Source organism: Ornithorhynchus anatinus, chromosome 16 (genome assembly GCF_004115215.2).
Source record: "Ornithorhynchus anatinus isolate Pmale09 chromosome 16, mOrnAna1.pri.v4, whole genome shotgun sequence".
Classification (NCBI taxonomy): Eukaryota; Metazoa; Chordata; class Mammalia; order Monotremata; family Ornithorhynchidae; genus Ornithorhynchus; species Ornithorhynchus anatinus.
In genome coordinates this window covers 9,198,646-9,220,106 of record NC_041743.1, presented here as the reverse complement: position 1 = coordinate 9,220,106, position 21,461 = coordinate 9,198,646, and the positions used below count along the sequence as shown (strand labels likewise).

General features: G+C 40.3%; 1 protein-coding gene across 5 annotated transcripts in view; it reads right to left on the bottom strand.

Moving 5' to 3' along the window:
* CEP350 (centrosomal protein 350) overlaps positions 1–21,461 on the bottom strand; it is a 96,819-nt gene that overhangs the window by 4,916 nt on the left and 70,442 nt on the right. For 3 of the 5 annotated variants that reach the window (XM_029081156.2, XM_029081155.2, XM_029081158.1), the window contains 12 exons: positions 20,870–21,027; positions 17,515–17,637; positions 16,458–16,657; positions 15,266–15,477; positions 12,024–12,168; positions 10,461–10,621; positions 9,248–9,384; positions 8,091–8,173; positions 3,501–5,647; positions 1,842–2,243; positions 1,602–1,748; positions 714–836 (listed from right to left, as the gene is read on the bottom strand). In XM_029081156.2, the coding sequence (XP_028936989.1) occupies positions 714–836; positions 1,602–1,748; positions 1,842–2,243; positions 3,501–5,647; positions 8,091–8,173; positions 9,248–9,384; positions 10,461–10,621; positions 12,024–12,168; positions 15,266–15,477; positions 16,458–16,657; positions 17,515–17,637; positions 20,870–21,027 (4,038 nt within the window). The remainder of the gene's footprint in view (positions 1–713; positions 837–1,601; positions 1,749–1,841; positions 2,244–3,500; positions 5,648–8,090; positions 8,174–9,247; positions 9,385–10,460; positions 10,622–12,023; positions 12,169–15,265; positions 15,478–16,457; positions 16,658–17,514; positions 17,638–20,869; positions 21,028–21,461) is intronic. The other 2 variants (XM_029081157.2, XM_029081159.2) reach the window with 1 other exon arrangement.

Below are 21,461 nucleotides of genomic sequence, written 5' to 3'. Positions count from 1 at the left end.
ACACAGTAAGCCCTGACTAAATACAACTGATTGACTGAATGATTGAAATAATTACCAAGTGACAGTGAAACAAACCAGGTAAAAATGATGTTCCTCACCACCAACACACCAGAATTGCTTCCTCTCTTTCCAGACAGGACAGAACCTGGATCCAGCCCTGCCCATCTTATCTGTGCCTACCTCTAGACCCGTAACCTTGTTGTGGGCAGGGAATGTGTCTGTTAGAGTAACACAGAAGCTGGCCAGAGAAGGCACACTGCATGTAGGCTATTGAAGTGGAGCACCAGAGGTACAGAGGTATGGAGGGATGAATACCGTTGAGGCTTCCAAAGCTGCAGTCAGCATGGGATTGGTTTCATTTTGCTTTCCAACTAACAGTTCCTGAAAGCCCAACCGCTTTCTAACTTACATTTTGCTACTGCTACTGCCTGTACTTCTCTTCCTTCTACTCTCCACACCCACAAAAGCTGATGATTCACTTAAACATGTGTCCAAAAAATGCAAAAAGAAAGCAGATTTCAAACTAGAAAAAAGTAGAGTACCTAAAAATATCTAAATACTGCTTAATGCCACATCAGACCACCTTTAGTGTGAATAGAGTGAAAGCTAATCAACCAATCAGTGGTCACTTACTGTGTCATTTGGAGCCTAACCAGCACCCTGAATTTACAGAGTTTGATCAAAACACACATAGCTTAGCTTTACCCACTGACCAAGATATGATCGACTCTGTCTCGTTTCTTCCGTCCAAATTTCATCATTTTCTGCCAATCTGTCTTTAGGTTGGGCTCTTTTTTAAGACCGAACAGCTTGAGAACTTCAGCTGCAATGAAGCTCTAGGGAAATAAGAAGGGCACAAGGTAAAAACACAACCTTCACAAAGCATATCCCAGTGAGTTCTTTCAATTTATGTGTTATGGGTACTGTTCATTCATTCATTCATTCATTCATTCATTCATTCAATCGTATTTATTGAGCACTTCCTGTGTGCAGAGCACTGTACTAAGTGAGTGAAAAGTACAATTCAGCAATAAAGAGAGACAATCCCTGCCCACCCTGGGCTTACAGTTCTTGTGTAGGGACCCACACTGCACAGTTAGAAAGAGTAGTACGTTAGGTCTACTGTAACTAATAAATAACTTTCTCTTGCAGCTCAACACAAGCAATTCTTAGATTAAGGACATGACTTAATTGTTCAGATTTCACCAAATCAAGCCTTTCTTACTTTCTCTTAAGCTTTAAGACTTTGGCCAGGTTTGGGCCCCAAAGATGGACATAAATGTGAATTCAAAATTATAACAACTTTATGACTAAGTAATTTTTGTCTTTACCCAATTCACAAGAGCTAAAAAGACAATCACTTGAAAACCCAATATTTTTTACTGTCCATTATTACTCAGAAGAGAAGTTAACATGGCAATCCAAGGAAAGTTTCAACATATAATGTGTGATAACACCACCAGAGGTTTTGTTAATTTCCAAATACCTTACACAGTCATCCGTTTTTTGGTAAGGGAATTAAAATCAACCTAAGAAATTCCCCTTCAATTTCCTCTTTCCCATGCTCACCACTAGCTAATCGGATGGGGGTTCACACCCACCTTAATCTCCTCGAGGTCATTTGGATTTTTCACTCGTCGGAAATAAGATGAGTTGATCCTCCGGGGCTTCATCCAGATGGGCTGATCCAGATTGGGATCTTCTGCCACTATTTCCCCCAAAATCTCCTTGGTCAAATCAAAGGCTGCCTGGATATAAAAACACCCGAGCCAAAGAGTCAAATGTTGACCAAACACAAGGAGGACTTAGAGAATGAAAATAGTCTTTGGTCACAACCCTACCTTTTTGTAGGCCCTCATACTAGTGCTTTCCAGGTCCTGACCGTCAACGGCATCACCCAGCAGCCTGGGAGGGATGCCGAGGCTGTTCAAGTCGTGGCCCAATTCTTTCCAATTCCAAAGCGCTTCAGTTGCAACAAGCACCAGTTGTTCTACTTCCTCTGCAGAATGTGGCACAGCTGACAGGTCCTCGCACGGTTTGGGGGGCACTTTCTGCGTTTCTGACTTTGGTGGCACAGCCGGCTCTTCTGCCTTTAGTACCTTTTGGGAGGAGTTCAAGCCAAAGTCCTCTTCAAACCAGTCCTGCTCGTCTCCTAATACGCTCGGAAACTCCCGACTAATTTCAAGCTCAGCAAGTCTCTTAGCAAGTTCTTCTTGCCCACTGGCACCAAAGACGGGACTCTCCTGGACAAGGTGAAGCAGAATCATTAATCAGAATCGCCAGTGAATGCTTGGGGAACATCTGGTAGAGATACTCTTTTTTAGGTACAATTATTCAGGGAAACTGCAAACATATTCCACTAAAAGTGCCAATTCTACAGCAGGACTTAGACCTGGGGCTTTGATTTTTTGTTAATTTGTTTTTGTATTGTAATCTTTTTATTTATAGTAAGCTGAGAGAATAGGAATTGAGTTGTTTCTCACCTCTACTCCGAATCTGGCTCAGGTGCCTGAAAATCATTGCTTTTGTTCAAATGTTCCTATGTAACCCAAATGATCTGATGGTCTTAGTATTGATCAGAATGAGAAAATACTTGCTTCACCAGACCCATCATCACCACAAGCTACCTCACCATAACAACGAATGAGGGCAAGTTTCATCAGCTACAAAAGGGGTTTGCTTCAGGATGAAATTGAGAAATAATGTGGACTGCAAGCTCTAAGCTGTAAAGCTCCCTGTAGACAAAGTTCTCTGTGGGCAAGGAAGAGGAAGAGGTCTACCAACTCTGCTGTACTGTACTGTCCCAAGCGCTTAATAATAATGTTGGTATTTGTTAAGTGCTTACTATGTGCAGAGCACTATTCTAAGCGCTGGGTAGATACAGGGTCATCAGGTTGTCCCACATGAGGCTCAGAGTCTTCATCCCCATTTTACATTTGAGGGAACTGAGGCACAGAGAAGTAAAGTGACTTGCCCACAGTCACACAGCTGACAGGTGGCAGAGCCGGGATTAAGTACAATACAGTGCTCTGCACAGAGTAAATGCTCAGTAAATACCACTGTTTTATCAAGGAAGCAAGAATTGAGCTTGTACTGTTACCTTGGACTTCCTTTGCCCCAAACAAAGAGGTCTTCCCTCTTCAGGGTGTTTAAGTCTGGGACTTTTAATGACCCTTTCATTAAAATATAAATTATAAATTGTGACATCTACACAGAAACAGTTAATGATGCTATAAAGGGTGCTTACTGTATGCAGAGCACTGTACTAAGTCCCCATCCCTGACAAGCTTACAGTCTAGAGGGATCAAGGCATTTAAAACTAGAGGGAACCACCCTACAGTTTTCTTCTTTTAAAGTCAATTCTGTGAAAAACTCAAGGGTACTAAACAGGAAACCTCTGGGAAAAAAATAGACTCAAGTTTTAGTTTGCACCTTTCTGGCCAGTTTTAATTCATGGCAATGCATGGACACTATATTTTTCCAAAACAAAAAATACTCACTGGTCTGAGACACATATCTGGAGAAGAAACCTCTTCTCGTTCATCTTCCAGTTCAGCGCTTACAAGAAGGTGCTGCGGGTCAGGAGGTAATTGCTCTTCAGGATGCTGGGCTGGAACGTGGGTTGTCTTCTCCTCTTGGACATCATCACGGAGGTCCTGATTGCTAAGTTGGGGGATCTCATTTTGGACTTTTTGGATCTGTTGCAGTCGATTGACTGTGTCCTTTACAAGAGGTGACTGCTCGTCATGATGTTGAGATAAAACTCGTGACGTCTTCTCTTGCTCGTTATGCAGCTCCTGATTGCTAAGCTGGATTTTCTCATTTCGAGCTTTCTTGATCTGTTGCAGCTGGTTGACGGTATCCTTTACAAAGGCCTTGAGAAGGCTATCTGTCAGTAAGCTGACAGCCTCAAGTTGATGTTTTGACTTTTCCTCCAAACTCAGCGATGACTTCAGCTGAGCTTCCAGTTGATTCTTTTCTTTGGTCAAAAGGTCCAGAAGTGGGGTTGAGGATTTTTTACCAACTTCAGGAGGACTCTCTTCAATTGGAGCTTTTCTGAGCCTCTTCAGTTCCTCAGAGAGGAGGCTATCAAAAATATCTTCCACTGCAGCAGAAGAAACCTTTTCTACTGCGCCAGAAACAAAGAGATCAAGAACATTTTTATCATTTGGGGGGCAAATCAGGTTATTGACTGCCTGGTGGGACACGATCTCTGGGGCAATTTTCTGAACATGTTCCGTTTCAGATCCAGAGTCTATCTTGTTGCGTCCCTCAGACACAGCTTCTCCTACAGATTGACTAGTTGGAGACCTTTCCTGGGAATTTTCAATTATAACCCTTCCTATCTCAGCTATGTCTCTCCGTTCATGATCTCGACTCTGTTGTTCAACAAAGAGGAAGTCCTCGTCTTCACTCTTATCGAAACTTTCCGGAATGTGAGAGATTTTCTGAGGAGGAGCAAAAATACCATGCTTTTCTTTACATTCAAAGTATGTGATGCCATCATAGGTCCCATTGTTATTTCCTTCAGGTTTATCCAATTCTACCCCAGCCCAAAATCCCTTAGCAAAGTAGGTCAGACCCTTGAAGCGCAAAGTTCCAGGCTGGACATTACTGATTAGGACCCTGTCACCAAGGTGAAAATTTGGCAACACATCATTTTCTGCAACAGAAGCTGAAGCCCATGGTGGTAATTCAGGGGCATGTGGTTCATTTTCTACATCATTACGTTCTTCACATTTTATAAGCTCTGTAGGGGACTTGAGCTCTAATAGCTTATCTGAATGGACACTGCCCGAAACAGATAGGCTTTTCCCACTAAGACATTCGCTGATTTCATCATCACTGCCAAAGTCAGTGGCTCTACTTTTGCAGCTCCTAAGTTGCTGTGAATTATCTCTCGGTGACTGACATTCTTTTCCAGGTGATGTCACAGATGACTCATCAAAGTCATCTTTATACAATTCATCGGGTATTCCTTCAATTGATACTTCTTTTTGGGGGGAGGACACCTCAAAGTCTTCTGAGTATGACACCTCTTGAAGATCAGAAGTTTGCTCTGAAAAAGAAATGTCTTTTTCCTGTGTCTTCTTCTGCCTAAGAGAGGACTTATCTGACCTGATGATGCTGTGATCGCTGGGTTCATTGTATTGGTCTGCATGACCCTCCTTTGGCATTTCCTCTTTCTTCTGAAGATTTTCAACTGACAAGCTAAGCAAATCCTTTTGAGTATTTTCAGAGTCCAAATCAAGCTCTCTCTTGGAAAGAACTTCAGGTGAACCGGGCTGTTCCAAATTTAGGTGCAACAAAGGTTCAGATTTTCTAAACTGCTCAAAGTAATTGTCCTTGATCTCACTCTCTTCTGACTTTGCACAGTCCACTTCCTCTTGAATCTCAGATTTGGGACTAGACTCATCTTCCAACCTAGACGGTAAGACGTCAGGTGATCCCCTAATCTCTATTAGGTCTTTGAGAACAGGTGATGAGGACACATTATCCACGGAATCTCCAGATTCTGCTCTGATTTTTCTTGACAACTTGAGAATTGGGGATGGGGTCCTGGAAGGGTCTTCTGCATGGATCTCTCCATCAACGATTCTCTTGGCATGTGTAGACAAAGACCTCTCAGAACTTGACAGTGCAGCATCTTAAAGAGAGAGAGAGAGATCAAAAATAAGGCATCTCCTAGCAAAGTTACTCCATCACTATCCTTTTGCTTCCTACTAAAAATGTCAGAACAAAATCAAGAAGGCCAGCACATCCTTTAGGGGACTGTTAAAACAGCAGGTGGGGGCAGCATGGTATCAGCCTCCAGAGCAATCTAAGGAGCTATAGACCTGTAGACTGTTGAGTCCCATGTGGGACAGGGACTGTGTCCAACTTGATTATCTTGTATCTACCCCAATGCTTTAGGGCAGTGCTTGGCCCATAGTAAGCACTTAAAAATACTATTATTATCAGTATTATTATCATCCGTGTTGTCCAACCTTTACAAGTACTACACTAAACCAAGGCACCACATTCAGCTCCATCAGCGGTTCCACCAGTGTCACTTAATGGGCCATACTTAATGTCAAATGGCAAGAAAAGGTCACAAAAATGCAGTTTGGAACTAGTCTGTCTCCTAGCATCAAAGCCATGCTCACCGTAACACACGGTGACACTGGGTGGGACACATGAGCAGAATGAGAGATAGCAGGCTACCCTAACAGTTGCTCAATGGAAAGCTGAAACTGTGAAACCGAAAGCAGGAAGGGCAAAGAAGGGACTTTAAGGACATTATAAAAGAAAGTTTCTGACGATGCTGGATTTCAGCTGAAAAATGAGAGTCAGTTGCCGAGGTCAGACTTGACTGCCATACTGCCATCAAGAAAAGGGTGTAAGACTCTGAGCAAAATTTTTTAGGGAAAGACAGGCAAGGAGGCAAAAGAGAAAACAGTGCCGGATGTTCCAAAAATTAAATACAACAGCACAAGCGACAACCTTTCTGTGTGTCCATTGTGATCGGGACTATGACTCTTACATTGGCTGTTTCAGCCACACATGCACTCATTGGTGAACTTCATCATTTGTGGGGGGGGTCTTCTTTGAATACCAAAGACCACTATATAATAATGCTAAAGGAAAATCAGATTCAGATCCCAGATCTGCCATTTACCTGCTGTGTGACCTTGGGCAAGTCACTTAACTTCTCTGTGCTCAGTTTCTTTCATTAGTCTGTAAGTCCCATGTGGAATCTGATTATCTTGAATCTACTCTAGTGCTTGGAACAGTGCTTGGCACACAGTATAAACACTTAACCAGTATCGCAGTTATTACTCAGAACAGTTACTCTGGGCCAGAACATTTCAAAAATTCGCTAATCAGGGCCGCCTAGATCAGGACTACTTAGAGTTCATACTGTATAGAAGCTGCATTCTCTATTATCAGCTCTCCTGAGTTGAACAAAGAGAGCCAAAGCTAGAGGCTCGAACCTTCATCTTCCCAGCACTGGCCGGAAGGAGAAAAGTAGGCATCCTACAGGGAGCAAAATCCTTTCACTGGTCACAAAGTTCAGGATCTCCTTAAGACCAGAAGTCCAGGGTCATGAAGGGTAAGACCTGGGGTCCCACTCTGTCACCACACAGGATAGGAGGAGACTGTGCCCCAAAGGGAGCAGGATACTGAGCTGGCTGTGTGCCTTTTAATTTGAATGGAAGGTTGGGAAATTTGAACTTTGAAGCTCTGGGTGCATAGTCGAACCTGAAAGAATTGCTGACATATGGACTCTGTATAATGTAAGTGCAGATATAAAATGATAATGGGTATCTGGAAAAAATTTTAAGCCTGGGGAATTTCTTAAATGTAATCTTCCCAAATAACATTTCAAACAGTAATATGAGAGGAAATGGGTTTATTCTCACAGAGACTTTTCTTTTGCTTCTGACTAGAAGATAGGTAGAAGAATAACCTAAAATAAATGGACTCTTAAATAGTTATTCTGATTTTGCAGACATTACTGGAAACAAGTCAGGGAGAAGATAACATGGACAACATGTCAGGCTAACATAAGACTTAATTTCAAAGTATTTTTATGAAAAGGACTGTTTTTGGATCCTAAAAAAACTCTATGAAAAAAATGAAGCTCCAATACATTTTTTCCTCATCTCAGTGAAATGCTGCAGCATAATAAAAGACATCCCATTTATGTAACTATTAGAAAAAATGAAGCAAAAACTGAAAATATGACTTACTATAGCACTGGCACTCTAGATTTTGGAGTATTTTTATGAAATGTAAGACAGTTTGACTTAGTGAACTAAACAAAATAGCTTCTCTTCTGGCTCCGTTTTACTACATAACTCTCTCCTTGCCTCAATTTTCTTACCAAAAAAAAAAAAAAAAAAAAGCCTTTCACAAGATTATGAACAAAAAGTAACTTGTAAAGCACTCAAATTTAGAAATACATGAAAAGTGCACAGCAAAACCACCATCAGCTGTTTCTGGCAAGATTTCCCCTTATTAAAGCCTAAATAAAATTATTCAATTTAAGTTTCTTCAGGAGTCCTTTGTCCAAAACCATTTAGTGATTTTTTTTTTCATTTACATACCAACATGCTCAGCAATAGACTCCAGGGATCCTCTGGATCGTTCTGCCTCCGTTAGTGATTTCCAATTCTTTGTGGTCTCAGGCCTAAAGAGGAAAAATAGCATAAAATAAACTGGTACACATGTGTCTCAGCTGCCAGAATGTCTATTCAAACCATGAGAATGAAACTGACTTAATTACCACCTCTGAATGTGGGCACAGAGTATGAGGTATGAGGCAGAATGAGAAGGGGCCTCACGGACCAACTGGATCCCCCTAAAATTTGGTGGTTGGCTTACAGTAGGGTTAGGGAGAGAAGTAGTGGGAAATTCTGGTAAATTCCCAGTCACGGGAAGAATCCTAGTTTTTATGACTCAGGAGGTCGGGCCAATTCCAATCCTCTCCACATCCAAGGACTCCATCACTGCCCGCTGGAGGTAGACTGCCACTTTGCTTCAGGTAGAATGAGATCTATACTATTGCTTCAGTAATGGTAGCAATATAGGGGTATATTATTTCATCAGTTTCCTGATAAAATACAGTGTAAAACAACGTATTCTGAGAGATATGTCTTCTAACTTTTATCAACCCCTTTTATCCACTTCTCTACACTTAAGCTCATTGTGGGCAGGGAATATGTCTAGCAACTGTGTTGCACTGTACTCTCCCAAGCATTTAGTACTGTGCTCTGCACTAAGAAGCACTCAGGAAATACCATGATTGATTGGTTCCTGCATTTGTTGCCGACTTGTACATTCCAAGCGCTTAGTACAGTGCTCTGCACATAGTAAGTGCTCAATAAATACTACTGAATGAATGAATTTGTGTATTTATTTATGTCCTTCTTCAGCACTGGTGCACATATATGTATGGGATTTTACATTCAGTTGTATTTAAAGGGAATCCACCACTTGAGACTACTTCTATGCTTGTTTCCAGTTAGCATGTACGCACCTCGTGGACAAAGAACAGGTCTTGTGCTTCTGTTGTACTTGTGAAGTACTTAGTAGAGTGCACTGTCTTGCATTAGAAACTTGGTAAATATCTTTACTATTAATACTACTTCCCAGTCTTCTCAGTCCCTCCAGTCTCCTTTCTAATTTAGTTTAAGAGTCAACCTATTTATTTGCAGTACATTTCATTTTCAGTCTATCAGTTCAGATATCAAAGAACCCCAACCTGTGAAGTGGAGGCGGCTTGATCTTGGGTTTTTCTGTAGCTGATGAAGGAGTTTTAATCTGAGGTTTCGCTGTAGGTGATGTATCTATATCTCGGCTCAGCTCTGCTTCCGTTTTCTTGATGAATTCATCGTAAGACTAAATGTAAAGAATTATACTTGCTGTCAATGTTCTGAATTTTCACAATCGAAAAAGACTTAGTCCCATAATCAAGAATAAAAAGTTTTAGTCTCTCTTTTGAGAGCTTAGCCGTTTATGACATTAATTTTGGTCTCCAAATTTTGCAAAAGGTGTAATGCTTTTGTAAAGAGCTACAGGTGACATGAGTTTAATCCCTTAAATAAAAAATTTACCTCCAAGAGAAGAGTCACCACCATAAAACAAGAGATTAGTAAATTTACAAGATTGGATTTACTTACGATCAACGTAGCAGTATAATAGATATATTCTTTCTTTTTCTTAAATAGCAATCAATGGTCCACCCAGTTCTCTTTTAACATGGGGGCTATATTCAGTTAGAATCCCAGGTTAAGGAAAATGTGCACTGTAGTGCTGTGTCTGCATACAGTACAAATGTAAGTCTTCAAAACAACTTCCTTAAAGGGGAAGACCATGTCCCACCTCACCTCACTACACTCTTACTATAATACGGCCCACACGCTTCACTCTTCTAATGCTAGCCTTCTCACTGTACTTCTCACTCTATCTTGTCTGTCTCGCTGCCAACCTCTCACCCACCTTCTGCCTCTGGCCTGGAATGGCCACCCTCCTCATATCCGACAGATAATAACTCCTCATATCCGACAGATAATAACTCTCCCTGCCTTCAAAGCCTTATTGAAGACACAACTCCTTCAAAAAACCTTCTCTAAGCCCTCTTTTCCTTTCTTTTAACTCCCTTCTACGTTGTCCTGACTTGCTCCCTTTATTCATCCTCCCTCCCAGCCCCACAGCACTTATGTACATATCTATAATTTATTTATTTATATTAATGCCTGTCTCCCCCTGTAGACTGTAAACTCACTATGGGCAAGGAATGTATCTGTTATATTCCTACATTGTACCTCAGTGCTTGCTACGGAGCTCAGAACATAGTAAGAGCTTAACAACAACAATAATAGTAATAATAAACAAAATAATGGCTGTTGACATCACTATTACTGATGAGAGTAGAAAACTATGATACCAAATCCTGATTCCCCTCCATTTCTTACCTCTAGTTGTTTAATCAAACTAGCTTCTTGGGCTTTCAGTCTCTCCTTCTGCCTCTTCCTTTGTTCCTTTTTCAACTGATCAACAACGGATTTTCTCTTCCGCAGTTCATCCTTTAAAGCTCTGATCCTGCCTTCAATGTCACTCTGGTCTGAAGTAGTTTCTGAAAAAGAGACAGTAGTTGGTTTACTTTTAATTTAGAAAGCACAATTAAGTTTCAGGTATATTGTCTAAAACAGATTTTCTCTATCCTGCCATTTATACTAAAACCTACCTTTTGGCATAAACTGTAAAATTTTTCTCCAAAGAGCTTTTCTCTGGAGTTAAATCAAGCTCCTAGAGAACCAGTAGAAAATTCAGCACCTTGCTAATCTTAATTTTCTCCTACTAGTCCAATAAAGATTATTTGATAAGTGGAAAATATCTTAACCTGTAAGCTTTGAGATCAGTGATGCCTTCTATTTCCTTTGTAATTTTCCCCAGTGCTCTGAATACAATGGAGGTCTGGATAGGTAATTAAACTAAATGGTTCTGGTTCCTTCATAGACTGTGAGCTCATTCTGAGCAGGGACTGCCACTGCCTACTGTTGTATTGTACTTTCCCAAGCACCTAGTACATTGCTCTGCACACAGTAAGTGCTTAATACAACTGAATAACATTTTAGGACAATATCCCTTTAAGAATGAAGAATGCTCTAGTATTGCAGCAGAAGACTGGAACAGAGAGATGAGAGCAGGGAGCAAGAGCAGCAGCTCATTTTATAGTTTAAAACATATCAGCAGACCAGTTACATGTAAGCCCCATGTGGGATGGAAACTGTATCCACGCCTAATAACTTGTATCTGCCCCAGTGCTCAGAACAGTACTTGACACATAGTAAGTGCTTAACAAGTATTTTCATAATAATAGTAATGGTAATTTGACATCTGCACTTCCTGGCTATCAGAGAATTAGCACAAATATTATGAGGTGTTAAACGGTAGTTCATTCACTGAAACCTGTATAGATGCATCTTTACAGGTTTGTTGAAAAGTTAAATACAGAACAAGCTCAGAAGGATTTTTCTATAACTAGTGAACAAGTACAACATAGTGACTAAAATTTCTCTGCATGAAAGGTGGCATATTATACACAAGAATTACACAAAAATCTGGGATTGGTTCCAGAATATGAAACTGCACAAAAAGACAAGTCAGCAAATGGAAATGAGTAAGAAAACCATAACGATCTTTCATCTAGACAAGAATATGCATAGAAATATTCAGTCAAAACTGAATACTTCACTTTATTCCTTAGAATTCTGCTGCCTAGCAACAGGTTATGTCTAATATACTGTCCTGCATTCAGATACAAAGACATCTGGGGAGTTACCAAAGTCATCAACTTTCAAAGACAACATAAGAACCTTCATCTTTAGACTCAAGTTTAATCTTGGCTAACCAAAAGTGTTTCAGCTCCCTTTAAGTCGGCGCAGAATGAATCGCAGGCTGGGAGAAAGACAGTGTTTACTGAAAGAGCTATTTGAGTATAAAGAAAAACACGCCCTCAAGATCGCCCCTCTTACCTGACTGTGTCATGGATAATGACTCATCTGACCAACTGTGGGAGAGTTGATGGGACTGCGCAGGGAGTCGTAGCTGTCCCCCAGTCCGGTGGCTTCCTTTGCTGGAATCCTGTTTTGACAAAGCTGTGCTGCTTTTGGAAGGCAACTATTCAATCAGGAAAGAAAAAGAATATTTAGCTGTGGTCTTGTAAAACTAAATTTCAAAGTGGAACATGAGCTCATTTGCCTGCATGAGGAGAAAATGTCTTTTTTTGGCCTAATCTTTAACCTTAATGGTTGAAGGACAAAACTCTTTAAAGACATAGCAATGTTGTCCTTAGTAGGTAATCTTTAAAATAAAATTAATTAAAAAGGGAAATACATCCCAAAAGCCTGGGTCCCAGGCCTCAAAGGTCTTGTGAAGATGAACTTTTAAAAGGTAGATATCTCTACCATCATCATTAGTAGCATTTATTAGGCACCACTATGTGCAGAGACAAGCATCTGGGAATATAAAGTACGACACAGTTGGAAGACATGTTCCCTGCCTGCAATAAGCTTAGTGTCTAGAGAGGGAGACAGACACTGATATACAACAATAAGTTGTAATATATAACTTAAAGACATGAAGATAAGTGCTGCAGGGTTGAGGGTGAAGCGAATACCAAATATCTGCTAGTAATCCCAACCATGTACACTTCTCTTATAAACTTATACAGGCAAAATGTGGTAAGGGCTGCATGTTCTGTACGGCACTCAAATATCAAACCATGACTACAATGATACAACTAGGTTTTGATGATTTAAGAAATGATTGCTCCCTTAGTGCCTGTCAGTGTGCCCTCCTGCAGTGACCTGGGAGGGGGACAACTGATGGCCCATGGCTCCATTTAGAAGCAGAGCTGGTGGAAGGCTACTCCTCACGGCACTTCCAGGGAATGTGTTCTTGTGCTTAGAACACAGCCTATCACAAGGGAGGACTGGGAAAGTAAAAGGAGGTAGTTTATCATGTGAGGAGCAGGGTGCAAGAGAATAGTGCTTCCCAGTTGGGGTCCAGAGGCTAGGATCCCTGGGGCAGCAAAGCTCCTACCCCAGAGTGAGGGAAGGCATTCATGCGAATTGGCAGCAGTTTCACCATGGCATAGGAAAATCCTGAAAGAAGAAATGGAGGTGGTGGATCAGAAACCTGGGAATACCTGAGAGAGACAAGGAACATGTGCACCAGGAAGCTTACAGGAACCAAGAAAGTATTCTGGGGAAGGGATTGTGACGATGAAAGAGAAAGACTTTATTTTTGGGGTTCAGTGTTCTTTTAGCTTTATCTGATTTATATATTAATTCTTCTACTACAACCCGGTTAGAGTTCTACCCTCTGTGCCTGCATTTGGAGGTAGGGCTTGGGTGGCTGCTAGTAGCTATAGGGGCATGTTTGCCTGGAAGCTGAGGGAAAGAGAGGGGACAAAACCGCTCTCCAAGCCTCCTGCAGCCAGCCTCAAGAGGGAGATTGGCTGGCCAGATCCTGTGTGGTCTAGTGGAAAAAGCATAGGCCTGGGAGTCAGAGGACTTGAGTTCTAATTCTAGCTCCATCCCTTGTCCGCTGTGTGACCCTGGGCAAGTCCCTTAACTCCTCTGCACTTTAATAGCCTCATCTGTAAAATGGGGATTAAATTCCTATTCTCTCTCTAATCTAGGCTGTGTGCCCCACATGGGGAGGGAACTGTTTCTGACCCCATTTTATTGTATTTACCCCAGTACTTAATACAGTGCTTGAATGCTTAACAGTTACAATTACTATTATCCCCTTGCTGTTCAGGAGGCAGTGTTGTTGGTCTAAGAGGTGGAGGATTGAGATGTGTTTGGAGGAGGGCCACACTCGTTTTTTACTCCTGGAAGGGAAATACCACAGGGCTTAAAGACCTTGTCTGACTCTGAGGCTTCTGGGACCTATTCCAGCAAGGCAGAAGAGCTGAAGAGACCCTAGTCTGCCATACTGCTTCTGGACCCAAAGAAATCCAGTGTCCTTTGTACATTGAACACTCAACATCAAAACAGGCTACAGAATAGCCAACTGAATGCTGGAAGTTAGCCATTTCTGAACAGGAGGGAGGATGAGGCGATATCTTTAATCTTAAAACTTTAGAAAAATACAAGTGCCAAGTGGTAGAATGGCAATATTTTCAAAGTCAAGTAGGAACGACAGTTGGCCTGGGTGGACTCTGAAGTAACTCAGGCGTGCCAGGAAGCTATTCTTTTAAAGCTAAAGTGTGGTAGAACTGCCTCTATAAGTGCCAACATGCCTACTCTTCCCAGATACATGCCCGTGACTAAACCATTACTTGAATTAGATCCACCCCTCACAGAGAGAACAATTAGCTTTCCAACAGTCAACTATTGTTTACTGGTAATTATTCAGCTTGAAGGAGCAAGTCACACTGTTTTGCTAGAAGAAATAGAATGTATCAAATATAGTCTACAAAAGAGATTGTTTTGGCCACGAATAATTTTCTCCAAGCATTTTATGAGATCTTCACCCCTCAATATTAATGGATGCTACAGCAAAGAGTTTCAAAGCCACAACTAAAGCTAATGTGCCTACACACCTGCAAGCCCTTAGAAGCTACTGAAAAATATTTCTCACTCCCACTTCCACTATAAATTTTCAGAATATATCATTTTCAGTATATTCTGAAGCTGACAGTAGATTTATACATATGCTAAGGTTCAAGATGCTCCTAGACCATAAACCAAAATTTTCAGCAAGGTCTATTTAAGCACAGAAAATTCTGGAATCTGTCATGGTTTGAAGCCTAAGTACAAGTGAGAAATATAACAGGGGTTTCTATAATAATGTTGGTATTTGTTAAGCGCTTACTATGTGCAGAGCACTGTTCTAAGCACTGGGTAGACACAGGGGAATCAGGTTGTCCCACATGGGGCTCACAGTCTTAATCCCCATTTTACAGATGAGGTAACTGAGGCACAGAGAAGTTAAGTGACTTGCCCACAGTCACTCAGCTGATAAGTGGCAGAGCTGGGATTCAAACTCATGACCCGACTCCAAAGCCCGTGCTCTTTCCACTGAGCCACGCTGCTTCTCTATGGGTTTTCTATCTATGGGTTACATAAATGGGGTGAAAACAACTACTTTCACTGTTAGTAGTAGTAATCACGGGGCAGTTGTTAATACATATAATATTTTAGGTGGCCTCTCCCTTGTATTTGGAAGTGGCTTAAACTCACACAATATATGCTTATTCACTTACGTGCTTGTTAGTGGCAGTAGAAGACTCTAAATCCCGAGAATAAACCACTTCCTCACTCAGTGTACTGTGTCCAGGACTTGTTAGCGGCTCTTGAGCTAGAGACTTGGGCGGAATAGATTCAGCAGCGGGGCTGCCTAGTTCTTCTGGGATCGAGCTTTCACTGTTCAGACGAGAGCAGGAGGGTAATGGAGACTCCTCTTCACTGGCTGTTTCTGGCATAGGAAGATGACAATATGAGGCAGCATATAGTTTAGGTCAACTGAAAAGAGGGAAGAGGCTCCATTATATTCTTATTAATTCTTATATCTGGTGCTAGGCAAGTGATTGCTTTTACAACTCAGCTCGTTAACCTGCAGCCTAAGCAAGCTGGTAAACAAGTCGGTATAACATGACGAAATGTCTACAGGTTTCTCTGATAGCTGCATACCCACAGATCTGAAAGCCTTTGAGTTCAGAATGAATACAGATTAAATATCTGGAAAACATGTAGTAATCAAGGACACTAAAATAAAATATAATATGTAACAAGACTGATATATCTACAAGCAACTCCATTATCCATGATAAGAAAACAGGCATTGTAGAATTAGTACACTTAACAGAAAATCTAAAAACCCTCATTTTCAATAGTTTCTATCTCCTCTCTCACCAGTGAATTTATACCAGAGCTGTTAATAAAAAGCAGAACTGACAGATGATTTATCATGTACATGACCATCCCAATGTGGGAGTAAAATGGCAAAAAATATCGCATCAGAATTATTCAGTTTGTCTAAAACATGCACAGCAGAGTACATGAAGGCCCAACCTATTTCAGCTAAGTAGATGTTAAAAAAACTGAAAATCCAGGCGGGGGCAATGTGAGTTCTTTGTAAGTGTATCCCTTCATTCCATAGCCTATTGGAAGGACTATAGGATGGAGTCAGGAGACATGTGTCAAATCTTCACTCTGCCACTTGCCTATGTGACCTGGGTAAGCCACTTAATTTCTTCATCTGTAAAATGGGATTATTAGCCCCATCTGGACCAAGCATTATATTTAAAAAGAGAGTATTTACCCCAGTGCTTGGCGATTAGTAAACATTTGAAATACCACAATTCCTATTATTTTCAGTAAAATAAAATCCTCTCAACTAGAGGCCAGATCAGCTCAATCAGAACTCTCTCAGGCTTGTTAGGGTTGTATGGTTACCTTTCTGTTCTGTCCTCTGTTCCCCCAGGTCTTTCTTGGGTGTCTTGGGTTTTATTAGCTCTTTGTCCCAGGCAGCTAAAGCTTGTTTCTCCATTCGACGAATTTCCGCTTCTTCTGCATCCAAACGACGTTTCCACTCCAGCAACTCCTCTGCATGCTGTCGTCGCTGCATCAGCTTCTGTTCTCTTTTAGTCAAAAACCTACATCCACATCATGAAAAGCAGTGAGAAAACAAGCTCAGAAGTCTTTCACAGCCAGAGGCTCCAATGGATAAAGGCTCCATCCCCTCATCTTGTCAATGAACTGTGCAACTTAGGACAGTTTTAGAGAATGGCACCAAAAACTGTTCTTGGATATGTAGGATTTCCCAAGGAGAAAATACCATTTTCTCACTCCACTGTGGCAGATACTATTGACTCCTGACCAGGATATTCATCTTTCATATATTTCTTTTCCTTACTCTAGAATGCAAGGTATCTGTCTTGAATTACTGTTTGAAAATATGCATGAAGATGCTGATGTGGGGAGTTTTTTAAAATTCGGTCTGGCCATTTATGAGGCTCACAGTGTAAGTCTCAGTAGAAAAATTAAGATCCTTTCAAATACTTGGGTTTCAATTAAATTAGAATTGATTATTTGATTGTATCATGGATGAGATACATGAAATCCCCAAATTTCTGAGGTTAATTATGTTTCCAAGTTTCAAGCAATTTTACCCCTAGCTCCAAAGGATATGGGATGGTTACTGAATTAGGAAAGGTTATTTCTGAGGTTAAAAAAGTTATTCGTGAGGTTTAAAATCTACAGTCATGAACCCATCGAATGGAGTTGCCAAACAATATAGAAAGTAAAATGCCCAGCTTATTAAAAAGTAGTTAGCTCACTAAATTCGCAGGCTGAACTGTCTACCTCACGCTGCAAGTCAGATTAATACAGTTGGTAGCAGTGAGAGTCAAAACCTGTGGGTACTCTATTCTGATGAGGAGCCTCCAGGCCGTTAAAGAATTGAACAGAGCATGCTCGATCAAAGGATGCACTGAGAAAGGTGCGAAGTTACCTGACCAACTGGTTGTAGATATACAGCTGGAATTTGGGATGAAGGTTGGGAAAACAGACACTGAGAGAAGCCCAGTGGTGAGACGTAAAGACAGAGAAGAAGTAGTGAACAGGAGAGCAGTGTCTACAAAATAAGGAGGAAGAGTTTAAAACCAGGAGAGTAAGGAGGCAGGGAGAACAAGAAAGGGAGAGCATAAGATTTGATCAAAAAATATTTTAAATGTTTCTTGGGTATTTTGTAGCTAACCAAGTCAAACAGAAGCAAATTCTGCACTCTGAGTGACAGGCTGAAGCAGTTAATGCATGCAGTAATGATGAATTCCAGATAAGCATGGACTTCTCATGTTGTTACTGAATCATATTCTAAATTTGTGTATGGGGGAAGGTATTGATATTGGCCTGTCTTGATGTGAGAAAATGAGGAGCATGTTTAAGTGCTGTTCAAGCTTCTCCAGAGAATGCTGCCATTCTCCTTAGTATTGAGATGGAGACAACTATTCTGGCACCAGGTTTAGAATAAAAACATTCTACTGTAAAGATTTAGTGCACTGGAAAAATCCCACTACATCTGAATGTGGAACTATACTATAACTGCCCAACTATACCACACTATCTAGCGAGGAGAAATCAAATGATTCAAAAACCACCTTTGATGTATGGATTTTTTTCTTTTCAATATAAAGTGCAAAAGTTATCACTCTGCATTTTTTGCTAGGCTTTAAGATGCTTTGAAACTTTGTGCTTAACAAGATCTGTTTTTAATTCAAGTGGTAATTTGCCTCAAGGCTTCTGTTCTATATAACAAATTTGGAGATTCGCCCCCATGGGTTATATTCACCCCACAAAAAAGCCAGGGTACAGTTAAAATAGTATTAATTTCAAAGCAAGGAAAAAAATTAGTGTGTTAGTGGGACAAAAGAGCAAGCCCATATCAGAAGACCTTCTAGACTATAAGGCATGTGAATTACTGTTAAATTGTATGTTCAGGAGAGTAGAAAAGACAATAAATAGTTCACAGGGATTCATTCTCTTTGAGAGAGCATGCTCCAGTTCACATGCACTCAACTAAATAAATCTACTTCTACTACACAACAGGGACTCATGAATTAGGACAACTATTCTACTGCCTTGGTTGGAGATCTAACATAGAGCACTGATGCTACAGCAGCAGGGTGAAAAACTAAATACTAATCCAAGTTCCTTAGGGGCAAGATTTACCTACTTCAATATTTGTCTGAACTTCAAGGTATTCATCTTTCTTCCTAAAAATGTCCCCTAATGCAAATGATTATTTCAATGTTGTTTTTCTTCTAATTTATTCTTTATCTTTTCTACCCTTCAAAAATCTAAGGCAATATTATTTTGTTAGTTTGGATTCTCTCCATAAAGGAGCTTAAAGAAAAAATATTTGCAATAAATGCCAGTGAAAAGTAGTCTACATCATCATTCTTCTAAGTATGCAAGTTATTTGCATCAGTTAGCAAAATACCATGAAAAGCAAATGGATTTGGGAAAAAAATTAAGTCTTATTTATAACACCTACTCCCTTAAATATATAACAATTGAATTCTTGCAAAATCTAGTTAAAAATAATAAAAGTACATGAAACTATAAAAGTCCAACTTCCACTGCATTCTAATTAAGCCCATAATAACACACAGTAATAATTTTTCTGTGAGAAATCATTTCCTTGTCTGGAAAGATTAGCAGTCCTGATAAGATTGACATGACTAGAGACTGAAGAACAGAAGAATTTGAAAATAAAATATAGCATCATAAAAATAGCCATAAGCAGAGCACACACTTGGGTTAGATGGAGAAAAATCACATTTTGATACTCAGTTAAAACAAAAAGGCAGTTCTATGACTTTCAGAAAGAAAAAAATTGGAAAATTTTCAAATTAGCTGGAGAGAAGGGAATAAACTATGCTCACTTTAGAGCTGCAGCAATATTCTAGTCCATTAAGGTAACATTAATAGTATTAACTGAGGTCACATACTAAATGAACCCTACTAGACTGAAAGTGAAAGTTATCAGTGGAACCAATCCAATTTTAAGAAGTATTTAAATGAATATGTAAACCATTTTACATGAAATTTCACTCTCATACTGCCAATTGCAGAATTATAAAAACTAGGTCATCAGGGAATAATTTCTGACAGGTATTCAGAATGAAGCAATGAATCTCCTTGCATTGTTGAGTCACAGCAATAAAATTTAACTGATCTCTGTTGGAATTTTACCAATGACATCTGGTAAAGTTGGTTGTATTTTTACCTTTAGCAGTCACATTACACAAACATAAATATTTCCTAATTCAATAACACTTATTTCGTGACCTATGAGTATAGATTTATGGATAATACTAAAGAACAAATGTATTATGTCAACCTCAACTTAAGTACATATAGTAGAGCTCCAGCTTCTCTGTCTGGAGCAACATCAGGGCAGATTCTCTTCTCTCTCACATCTTTCCTCTGATGCTCACCCTGTTCCCATTGCTGTTTAGCTGTGTGTTCTAAGATTTCTCCCCTACCCACCAAGATAAGAGGCTGCCTTCCACTTGGCCCATCTGGGCTTTTTTAAGCACCTCTGGGCCTCTGCAGAAACCCACAGAAATACTCCAAGTCTTTTAAAATCCACTTTCTGTTTTGGTTTCTCTCAGTCTATCTCTGCTCCATGGGTCTCTGTCTCTGTTTCTGACTATGTGGCCAAGAGGAAATCTGTGAGATACGACATTTAGGAATACTATTAATTTCTGGAAAGTGATTTCATGGCTAGGTTGTAAATGAAAATGACCAAATTCAAGGTCTCCTGTTAGTTGGCACACAGACAAGTTATCCCCTCAGTTATTTCAGCACTTCTAAGCAATTAAAGCTTACTTGCTATTATTCTTATTTAGGTTTAGTACTTATATTTATTCTCGCATACCATTAACAATTAATATTGGCTTAAGTAGCATATGTTTTTCATCTTAAACAAACCCATTTTTCTAGACTCTAGACTGTAAGCTCATCACGGGCAGAGAATGTGTCCGCTAATTTCTCTTATACTGTCCTCTCCAAAGTGCATAGAACAGTGCTCTGCACATAGTAAGCCTTCAATAAATACCACTGATTGACTGATTGCTGTGAACATGCCTTCAACATTACACTGCATGTCTTCTGAGAGACATATTCTGAGACATATTCTGAGACATATTCAGAATATTTATATTCTGAGAATATAAATCATGTTTTATATTCCTGGACACCAGCACCCCAATAATCTGTCACCCTCTAATGCGATCATGTTAAAATTCCTTTTGTAGCTAATATCTACAATGTAAATTAAAATATTCATGAAAATGAGTTACTTTTCATCCATGCGGCTGCGCATTTTCTTGAGTTTCTGCATGATGCTGCTGGTTTCGCTGCTGGAGATGGAGATGGGGGAAGGGCTGCGAGTTTCTAAATCAGTTGGAACTGGACTGGAAGCCTTACTTTGCTTTACATCATCCTCACCCCGGGGCTCCTGCGAAGAAAAATGGGGGTAAAAATTAGAAAATGCTTCCGAAATCCATTTGAGCCTTGCAATATTCCAGGTTTTCTTTCAGTTTCAAAACCCAGGCTACTTTTCAAACCATATCAACTATTGGTATTTTAGTTAGATTCTTCTGATGGAAGCATACCTAAATGTTTTTCGGCCCAAAACTCCCATGAGTGGTCCCATGACTCCCCACAGCGTCTCTTTACAGACACACATATATACCCCTTCACAAATAGCTTGCATTTCATTCTGTAGTGCCATCCCTACCAAGCAGTGAAGCATTGTGGTCTAATGGATAGAGCATGGGCCTGGAGAGTCAGAAACACCTGGGTTCTAAGCCCGGCTCTGTCCCTTGTCTTCTGTGTGAACTTGAACAAGTGACTTAACTTCTCTGTGCCTCAGTTACATCATCTGTAAAA